An 11,455-nucleotide genomic window follows, 5' to 3' on the forward strand; every position below is an offset into this window, starting at 1 on the left:
GTCACCAGAAGAAATGTCAACAACTATCTTTTGGAATTAATAAATATATTGATAATATTTTTGAAAAAACTTCAGTCTTAATCCAGTCTTTGTTTTTTTCTGTTGGCATCTCTCACCAAATTTAAAAAAAAAAAAAAACAACAACAAAACAAAACAAAACAAAAGCATCCTTTGCTGTAGCAACACAGCTCTATCACAAAATACCTGCATATACTAGTAAAATAAAACTGAAATGTTCTGTCTGAAAGATGGGGAATTGCTACAGCAAAACTTTCTCTACAAATGAGTATTTTAGAATATTTTAAGTCTAGAGGTCATTTAAACTATGATACCCCTAGAAAATTAAATTAAACTTGCCTATATGGAAAACATCCAGTCTGGTAGGAAAGTTTTGCTGGAAGTCTTCTTTAACGTTTTATGTCGAAAAAAAGTCACAGACAAAGTACTAAAAAGTTTTATCTGGAGAAAAGACCAGAATTTTGTGCAAGCCCAGAAAAATATCAGTAGAGCCACCTCCTTAGTTTTACTGTTCCCATGTGTAACTCTTAAGAAATGTAAAACTGAAGTTATCCTCTTGAGAAGTGGTAATGCCCAAAGGACTAAGAAGAGAATCCTACCTGAATTAATAATTCATCAGGGATTATTCATCTTTTTTTAAAAGCAAGGATCCAGTCTGGATAAGCAGAATCACTTTTATATTTATCCTTCATATTTTCAAGAAAGTTACAATAGACAGTATTTCAGTACAGTATAATTTGGGACTATCAAATGGCAAAATGAAAACAGAATGATACTGTTTTATATAAACACACAAACCACAGTCATACAGTTGTCCTAAAGATCTCAAGACCTGCTAAGTTCTAATGTCCCTTCAATGAGACTTAGAGTTGTTTGTGCATTTATTTACAGAGTTATGAATTGTTGAAAGCTGATAGCAAAAGTTAACTGGAAAAAAATAAAACAAATGCTTACCAGCTACATTTTGAGTGAAATCAGGTAGAATTTTTAAGCATGGAATTTTTATAGGATGATGTAGAAGAATGTTAGGTTATTGCTAATTTTGAGGAGTTTCTCTGTATTATACACATCTCTTGCTTTGTGGCCAAGTCTACAGAAATATCTGACACTACCTCCATTACACATCATCATTTTTTCAAGACACAAAACAGCCACAATTCCACCTCTTGTTTAAATTCTAATGAGAATTAGACTATACTCAGGGGATTGAAGGATAAGAATTCTCAAATCCCTTGAGCAAAAGGCAGTTTTTAATAATAGAGTCGCCTCGTACTTCCAGAGCATTTGCAAGTCTATGCAGACTGAAACTCATATTAAAATTTCTACTGTATTTCAACTGCAAAATAGGGCAGACATCAAATATTTTCTGTTCTCAACTACTGTACAAGCCCCTGTTCTAGGAACATGGCTTCTTGGTAGTCTAGAAGCCTAAAAACTTTTAAATATGGAAACTTTCCAATTCCCATGTTAGCTCCTTTTTCTCTTTCTAAAGGTAATGAGTTGTGACAAAGATGGGTCAGGATAATACATGATGGGCAATGGGGAAATGAGTTTTCCTAGGAAACAGAGGATCCTAGTTATACTGGCAAGGACGAATCGTAGAGAAAGATATTTTTAGTTTTGAACTGAAAATATTTCACAGAGAAGCTTACAGACAAAATAAACAGCATCCCTGAAGTCCATTTCTAGTTGATTTTACTGATTCATCAAAGGTAGTACAGCAGTGCTACATATTAATTATGTCGTATTTACATGAGCGACTGAACTTGAGGGTGAAAGGTAAAATACAAAACTAGTTAGCTTCATCTGTGCCACAAATTAAATGAACTCATAGAAAATGTGCACAATAGCAACCTGTAGAAAGCTTTTCTTAGCATATTGTACTTCTCTATTGTAAACTTAAGAACCTACAGGGTGTTAATAAACTGAGTACAATAGTATATCTTGCTTTTAATAAGATGTTTTTTCTGAAAGCCCATTAAAGCCTCAGTCAAAACGAAGGTGATAATGCATATGTATAGTGGCTTAATAATGAGAAATCACACCTTTCTTTCTTTTCTTCTTAACCAGGTCCTTTCCTCCGCTTCTTTTTCAGAACCTGTACATATTTTAAATTAGTTGTCTGGTCAATAAGTAAAAACCGTATTAGATGTCTTTAGCGTATTTGATTTTTCAGATAAAATGGAATGCTTGAAAGCCTCAACCATGATTGAAGGTGTTTCTTCACTTTACTCTAAAAGCTTTTTTGGCAAGTTTCCAATCAGTGAAGCATTTCACTGAACAGATGAGATCCTTGCAATGATTTATACTATTAAGTTACACTCCTGTACTCAAGGTAAGTATATTAAGAGATGGTAAATAATCAATACCTAAAGACCAAAAGATATCGCAGGAAAGCTAGCTCCTCTATGGCTACACATTTAAAATCCCTGCTTATAATCTTAAAATTCCTAAAGTGTGCAAAAAAATAAATGAAGGATTGCAAATATGATTAGAAATGTGTTCAAATTACACTATCACTCATACTAGTGTAATTCTTATACAGGATCACGTTAGATATAGTATAGAACAAAACCATGGAAGAGATCTCCTATGGCAACCCTTATTTTAGAGGAAATCAATGACTTCTAGACTGACAGACTCACCTGAGAGTGTCTAAGAAGTTATAAAAGTCCAGGCGAGGTAGCAAGCAGCAGTACTCTTAAAAAGTTTTCTAATTACATGGATTTTTTTTTAATTGCCTTTAAAACATTTTTCTTATATCTAACCAGCGCCTCCTAGATATCTGTAAGCCAGAAGACACACTGATACTTTGTGAAACAAGAATCCAAACATCAGGGGCAGGATGCTGGGGACAGACAACTGAACAGTGGGATCCTATTCCCAGGAGGGAATGCCAGACAAATTCTGCACCAATCTGGTAAGGCTTATGCCACATCTCCAAACAGACTTCAGCATGGGCATGTTCACAGCAGATTTCTACATTAAGGTGAAACTCTCCTCACTAATGATGGAGATCCTAGGAAGCTGAGCTGAGTGTGCTTTGAAGGCTGCAACTACTGTATGTCCTGCCTCTCTTTGATAAACCCTATTGAAAATAGTGAAGAAATGTTTGTTCCTGCAATACTCCCAGTGAACTTTCATGAGTCAAAAGGTATAAATGATTTGATAAACATCAAATAGACACCAGAACAACCCTTTAATTTTGGTAAATATGCTTTATTTTTATTTCCTCTCATGCTTCTCCCAGTGCACATACATAGTTCCATCCCCTGAGTAGAAAGATGTCCAACTGCAAACGATCACCGGCAGAAAAAATGTTATCTCATTCCTTTCAGTGAGACAGGCACATTCAATTTAAATTATACACAAATGAAAACTATAGGTCATAGATGAGAAGGTGGTACACAGCCCTTCAGAGAATAAAATATCCTCCCTAAAACCTTGACCATTTAAATGTGTCAATTTAAATCAATCATTGGCATATTTTTTTTTACAGTCACAGAGGCCTTAAAAGTGTGAGGCATTATCCAAAATTAATCAAAATCAATGGAAGATTTATTTCACTGAATTTTGGATCAGAGCATTGTGTGAAGATACAGACAGCTTTGACATTTTGCCTGTGTTTAGTGTTATTAAAACTTCCACAAAATTGTAAAGTATATATGACTTACTAGGAAAGGATCCCACATCTGCTCTGTGCCTGTGGGGACCAGTTCCCTGTACCTCATGTCTGGTGCCAAATCTAAACAGTATCATTTCTCACAGATGCTCTTTGCACACAAGAGGAATATCAGAGGTACAATCCATGACAGAGCTGTATCCTCCCTCTGATGAGCTGAGAGAAAAAAGAATTCTAGTTTGTTTCCTTCACAGAGTTTTTTCCTCTTTCAAAAGACAAAACGTTTAGTAAATTGCCTCTTTACAGTGAAACAGTGTTAAAGTTGAAAGTTTGTTGGGTGGTCTGTTTGTTTTCCAGTTGAGGCTTTTAAGATGCAATGTTTTAGCATTGTTGTAGCATCCGCAGTAAATTACAGACAGTCCTGAAAATCTCCAATCTGCAAGATACAACAGAGATTCCCACTACTGCTCTGCTCTTGTAGGTCACTGTTTGGATCAATTCTTGTGATAGACTTGTTTTATCTCAGTTATTCTTTTCATCTTCCATTTCTTTGCTGAGCAACTTTTCACTACAGTTTTACGCAGCCTACATTTCTACTAGAAAAAAAATCATAGTTCCAAAGTCATATTCCCATGACTTTTTGTCATTACTTTTAAGCCTGGTAGGTACATAAACACCAGCCTGCATATTATCATCAGAGCAAATGTTGTCTCAGAAATACCAGGACAAGATAATCATCATTTACACAGAAGAATATAAAATGACAGTACTGGTTTAAAGATAAGGCATATTGAAAGAATTTTTTGTGGGGCATTTTTATGTGATAATTAATTCTTAAAAGTCTGAGTTTTGGTCTTCATATAAATACATGGATGTTAATAGGCCATGCATATAGACTTCCCTTGTTAAAATACCAATGAGATACCCCTAATGTTTATACATGTGTATGTACAATTAATATTGCAACCGAAATGGAAACAAAATTGCTTTAGTTAATCAACCATTGTAAGGCAATCAAATGTGGTATCAAATGTAATTGTAGAAGACCCATTTGGGGAATAACAGCAATTACTTCATACAGAATTCTCCCTTCCTTCTTCCAGTCCATGTACAATTTTTTCATGCATCTTTATGCCAGAAAAATAACTGGACCATCACAAGTGTCAAACCCACCCCCTCTTTCACTCTGTAGTGTACATGAAATTTCAAAATGACAAGGCTGATTCATTTAGATATATTGGTTTGTACCTCTGAGTTGTAACTGCTTTAATCTAAAAACATTCAAGTAGGCTTAATTCCCCCAGATGTACATGCAGCAGGGAACTGGGCAACACCAACGGAATAGGAAACAGAGAATAGCATTTCTTATGTCTGAAGCTAAGCACTCTTGATTTACCTTCATAAACTTCACAAATGTTCTCTAAAGACCTAATAGCTTTCTAACAGGTAAGTATTATTTTAGGGCCATAGATGCAAACTGCAGTTCAGATGTTTTAACCAACTTTGTTCTTAATCAGGAAACAACATATCACAATCCAATATTCCAACTCAGCATAAACTATGATTCTATGAAACTGAAAGAAGGTAGATTTAGATTAGCTATTAGGATGAAATTCTTTCCTGTGAAGGTAGTGAGGCACCGACACAGGTTGCCCAGAGAAGTTGTGGATCTCCCGTTCTTGGAAGTGTTCAAGGCCAGGTTCGATGGAGCTTTGAGCAACCTGGCCTAGTGGAAGGCGTCCCTACCCATGACAAGGGGATCAGAACTCAATGAGCTTTAAGGTCACTTCCAACCCAAACCATTCTTTAATTCTATGATTTATCAAAAAGACAAAATTTAAATTTTCACTTTTCTTTTTCATTGCTTGGTATTCTTGAAGTAGTTGGACTATAATATATTATAGTAATAAAAACGTTGGAAGAAAATGTACTTTCAAGTAAAATTGGATATAAGAAGGATTTTACTGGGGTGCTGCCACATTTTAATAGATGTGGATTTATATTTTTTTCAATAGTTTAGTCTTAACTATTTTTCTAAAGGACAAGCATATTTTCTCCTTTGCACAGACTGGACAATCTTTACATTAAATTATTAGCTGAAATAGCAAAAAAGAGGCTGAGGGACCAAATCTGGATCTTCAAAGGTTTTTTCCACTACTAGCTAATTTCAAAAGACTGTACCCGAGGATGCCGAATTTTTATTATACATTAACCTGAAAATAAATTCTTTAATGCTTACGTGCTTCTTTTGCTGTGAACTGTGCAATAAACACTCATATTTAGAATAAGATGTAAGTACAGACACTCTGGCAGTCTTTTAATTGACACATTCCTTGTAGCTCTGTATAGACCTTGGTCTTATGGTCAGCCATCTTTGCCCTTCCTTTTTTGAATATGTTCCACTCAAACCAGCTCATAAGTACTTCACCAGGAGGAATGCTTGTGAAATTTTCTCCTTAAAACTCCATAGGCTATTATTTGGCTGCAATTTGACTGTCAAGGACATTGCTGATCACAAGCTCATTAGAAACAAAAATAGCTTGTCCCATGAGTTTCTTTCTACAGTGACTCATGTGCAACGCTGCTGGAAGGGCTTTCATCACCCAAAACAAAGTCCTGGATGAGAAATGAACCTCATACTGCATGATGTAGACCATTCATAATGCTATCAGAAGTACTTTAAGAACCCTCAACCGCAGAAAGTTTTACAGTCTATCTTCTATTTTCTATCACAGCCATTAGGAGAATGAATCTTCCAGTGAAAATTAAGTTTATCAGAAAGATCTGTGTGCAAACTAATTTGAGCAGGCATTTTCTAAAAAGTAGGCCAGAAGAGAAGAAAGATTACTTCTGGCAAAAATGGAACAAATTAAATTATAAGAGGCTTAATACATTTATTTGAAATTTAATTGCGTAACCTAATGTCAAGGTTATTATATGGTGCACACGGTTCTCATCCAAATTCAAAACAGTAAAGTACAAGCTAGGTTTGCAGTTACTTTATTATAAATCCAACCACATTTGTTTTTTCAATACTGATCATAATGTTTGCCTGAGCCACAACATTAATATAAAACAACATTTCAAAATAATTTTGAGATGTCTCCTTGGCAATGAATGCTGATAAAGTCTGAAGCCTCTCTGGTATTACTGACTTCCGCTGCAAGGAAAGGTTAAAAAGAAATCCAAAATCTGAGCCATTGTTGTTGACAGGATGCCAGAATACACCATAGAAGCAATATGACTAGAAAGAGATTCTGACTGTATTCACACAGTTCTGTGCTGAGCCCATCAAACCTGCAGGTTTTGTTTTCTATTCACAAGAGCAAGAGATTAGCAGAAAAGGTCACTGTAGCATTCTCATTATAACATCTCTATGGAATATGCTTTCTGTGGTTTACATGTATTAGAAGCTGTGCCTGTGCAGAGAACACACTCAAAAGCATCCAGACCCTCTCTATACTCCTAAAGCCAGTCACTCCTATCTGAATTGTATGTCCTGATCTTAAGGGGGCTTTATCTGTTTTCAGATCTCCAAGTGCCTGAGTAACACTGGATCAGAATAGAAATTTGTGCTGCTTTTGTCTGGGGTAGAATTTATTTTCTTGCTGGAAACAGTGTTGATAATTTGAGGATTTTTTTTTTTTATTGCTGAGCCTTTTGCACAGCCAAGGCCTTTTCTTCATCTCACACTGCCCCACCAGTGAGGAGGCTGGGGGTGCACAGCTGACCCCGACTGACCCAAGGGATATTCCATATCATACGGCCTCATGCTCAGCATATAAAGCTGGAGAAAGAAGAAACGGGTGGGGCGAGGAGGGGGGGGATATTTAGAATGATGTTTGTCTTCACAAGTCACCATTAAGTGCAAACAAGCCCTGCTTTCCTGAGGATGGCCGAACACCTGCCTACCCATGGGAAGTGGTGATGGAATTCCTTGTTTTGCTTGGGTTCTGTACATAGCTTTTTCTTTACTTATTAAATTGTCTTTATGTCAACCCGCGAATTTTCTCATTTTTACTCTTCCAATTCTCACCTCCATCCGGATGTGGTGGGAGCAAGAGGCTGTGCAGTCCTTACTTGCCAGCTGGGGTTAAACCATGACAACAATTGTGCATTTAACTGTGTGCCACTATGATTCCAGTGGATGTGCAAACACAGTCTATGTTTGTAGTAACATCATGTAAAAGCACTATCTGCTTTTTTTTCCAAAGGAACAGGTAATAAAGGCATAGTAAATAACTGACACTTAGCAGGGAACCATAGCCTAAAATTAAGAGGCTTATAATCATTCAGCACAATATTAATTTGTCTTGATTGGTAATAAAAAAAAATGTTGTATATTTTACAATCATGTCGCTTGTTTTTCATTAAAGTCTGAAATGACTAAAGAAGATAATTTATTGTTTGACCAGGTTAGGAGCTCTTTCAGCTATACTAGAATATTGAAGAGATGGTTACTAAAGTACAGAAAGGGATTCTAAAAAATAGTCTATGACTCCCAAGTCTAGTAGATAACCAAACCCTCTTGTATTAAACTTCTTCCTGCTTTTTTGTTGCCTCCACATAAGCAAAAGACAATTTGTAAAAATCTTTTCTACGATTCTGTTTCAGTGCTTAGAGTAGCAGACTTTTAACTGATAGCAACCATCACTCAGATTTCTTCTCTGTAATCATTCCTTGTGTGTCAACACAAACAGATGTCTTGTGTACAACTTCGAGCTACATCCCTGGGTCTGTGAAGCTTCCTATGAGCTTCTGAAGGAAAAAGTTCATTTTACTCTCTAGTTACCCTGACTGAGACTCTGTTTGCAGAATTAAATAAAATGTCCGTTATATAGCGGATATATAAACAACATATTTGTAAGAATATAGTTAACATTTCAAAGATGAAAAATCCATGAAGTTTAGAAGGAGAGAAACTGAAACTTACCCCAAACTCGTCCCTCCACTGATGTGATGCTTGGTACTTCTCTGCTTCTTTAGCAAGACGCTGAAGATGAAGAGAAAGAAGGCATAAATTTTAGTCTTTACTGATTCTTCACATAGCAAAGTCTTTCTTTTTTAATTTTTTCCTATACGTGTTTTCTCTATATAAGTTATATATATCTACGCTTTTTTGCACTTACTTGAAAATTGTGTATATTTCAAAAAGGTGCGCCACCTTACTTCAAAAATGTTATTTTCTGTATTATTTGCTTATTGAAGTACTATAATCATGCGTTATAAAACTTAGGACCCACTCCAATATCATTTAAGAAGTTCTAGTTAAGTTCAAAATCCACTGATATCTAGCTGGAAATACTTTCTCCTTACACACACCACCTTGCCTTATATATATTAATTTAATCTACCATCCAATGACAGGTACTTATTAGAATCTTAAAACACTGCATTATGGGCATTTATTTCTCCATTATATCATTTAGCTTCAATTATAGAAACTACTGACACCCCAGTGATTATTAGGGACCCATAAAAACTCAGTAATTTGGACTAGCTGGAGTCCGGTCTCATGGATTGAATTAGCAGCTGGAGAATAACAGGCATGCTCCCAGAGGGCATTTTTCCAATTTACATTAATTTGAATGAAATCCAGTCTGTCCACTTAAACCCCACAGGAAGCAAAGCACAGTGCACAAGAATAAATATATGGTGCTTTTTCAAATCAATCTCTTGTACAGACACAACCATTGGGTTGGATGACATGTTCCTCCTTATACAACATCTGAAGTCTTTGAAAAAAAAAAGTTTTTTGGACATGCTCATGAGAAGTTTACTATAATTTTGCATATAGAAGTTGCCAAGGTAATGTGTGTTCTTCAGCTGAGCTGCATACAGCATTCCCCATGCCAACAGCCCTGGAGGCAAGCACCAATTCTGAAAGCAAGCCAGCTCGCTCTGAAGAAGCAACTACCTGATGTGAATGTAGTTCATGTGGAATCAGCCATGTTCTAACTGTTGAGTGACTCACTTTTATAACTAAATTATTTTACAGGCCCCCCCCAAAAAAAAAAAACCCAAAAAATTGTTTTTTAGGGAGTCATGGTCCCTTTGTAACAGACATAGACTGACTATATCCACCAGATAAGTAGGGATGCAAATTCTTTACTGTGTAACAATATGTGCACAGTAAGTTTGATGATCCTTCTAATACTCAGACCAATTCCTGCACAAAATGAACTCGTGGTGTAAGTCACATTTTCAGTTGAGTCACCTTGTCAGTTCTTGCTGGCAACCAAAATGAATATGACCAGAAAGCTCATATAAGCCAGAACCACAGAGATGCAGCGGTCAGAACCTCACCTCAGACCCATCCCAGATGGCAACTGCTGTATTACCTGATCCCCTGTGGGCAGTCCTTTTCCCCATTCTAACAACTACCAGGATGATACATTTCAGAAAGCAGAAGTTAGGGTATTTTCCTTTTTTCAGGTTTGTAATCTTTCTATAAAACCAGAAAAACCTCAACAAACCCCTGCGCTCCCACAAAATGTGTCCCCAATCAATTGTTTTATTGTCAATTCAAATGATTCTTAGCTAACAGAAAGGTATGAGCATTTTACAGGCATTGCCCTCTGGAAGTACCTCCACAGGAACCAAGTACCACATTAATGAAAAAAACCCCTAACTTCATGCATTACAGTGGGAAAAAGCAACTTTTGCACTGCATAAGCATCTACAGTATTTTCAGATTTTTTGTAATACACTAGAATAACTTTTTCCTTCTAATTTCTTCACTTAATCTAGCCAGTTCTGCATCTAAATTTGTATATCCTCTGATGAGTTCAAGTTGATTAAGTCATATTTCACCAGACTGTAGCTAAGCAAGATATAACACTTACTGCAAGTGTAAATAGCTGCAGTTAACCCTGCCCTCAGATTTCTCTCACACTCCTCTTCATTGCCTTAAGGTACCTAGATAACCACAAATGACAGCAGAACCCAAATGCACTAACTAATAGATCAATTATGAAGAAAAATATATACTGACCATTAACATTACTAGGAATTTTGCATGGAAAAACTGTGGCCAAGCTTGAAATTCCTCAGTTCTGTTGGTAGATTCCTCAGCATATCTGCACTATCAAATGAAAATGCTTAACGCAAATTTAAAAAAAAAAAGAAGTTGTTTTGGGATGTTTTTTGTCGTCTCAAATGCGGAAAGAAAATATTTCTCACAAAAGAGATATTGTATTCTTATTCTCCTTAAGAATTTTTTAGTAAAGTTTAAGTTAGAACCCATCCTACCTGCCTAAACAACCTTGTAAAATAACACTACATGCAAGATCTACACCCTTTATACCTTAAAACATCTCCCAAAATGAGAAGCTGTCATTTGGGTATGTGTACAGAGCTCTGTTAAAGGTACTCAAGCGCATACAAAAGTACAAGCAACCAGTTTAGAAAAAATAATAACCCATGAGAAAGCAGCTGTTCCTTGACTCCTAAAAAGCCAAAGCCAACACCCTACTGGAAGTACACGTGACCACAAGCCTATGCACCCAGGCTCCAGCAACAGGATGAGATACCTTTTTGATTTCTTCATCACAGCTTAATGCATTTGCTCTACTGCATTTGCATTACTGCATTTTGCTCTATTGCCTAACAATCAATTCATTTTTTTTTGTTCCAGCTATTAGATAAATTTTCCAAAATTTTAGCTGCAATGTATCCAACAATTTAGCTGGAATGTACATTTAGAATGTACTTCCTAGTACCCTAGTGGTCTAGTGGTTAGGGTGCAGGACTCTCACCGCTGCGACCTGGGTTCGATTCCCAGCCCCCCGGGCAGATGGAGCTCGTTAGCCCTGT

General features: G+C 36.3%; 1 protein-coding gene across 4 annotated transcripts in view; it reads right to left on the reverse strand.

The window, feature by feature from the left end:
* Positions 1-11,455, reverse strand: part of CACNA2D1 (calcium voltage-gated channel auxiliary subunit alpha2delta 1) — a 379,624-nt gene that overhangs the window by 195,419 nt on the left and 172,750 nt on the right. For all 4 annotated transcript variants that reach the window (XM_017835197.1, XM_017835200.1, XM_017835199.1 and 1 more), the window contains exon 4: positions 8,574-8,633. In XM_017835197.1, coding sequence (XP_017690686.1) covers positions 8,574-8,633 — 60 coding nt within the window. The remainder of the gene's footprint in view (positions 1-8,573; positions 8,634-11,455) is intronic.

This window comes from Lepidothrix coronata, unplaced genomic scaffold (assembly GCF_001604755.1).
Source record: "Lepidothrix coronata isolate B3197 unplaced genomic scaffold, Lepidothrix_coronata-1.0 Scaffold251, whole genome shotgun sequence".
Lineage (NCBI taxonomy): Eukaryota > Metazoa > Chordata > Aves > Passeriformes > Pipridae > Lepidothrix > Lepidothrix coronata.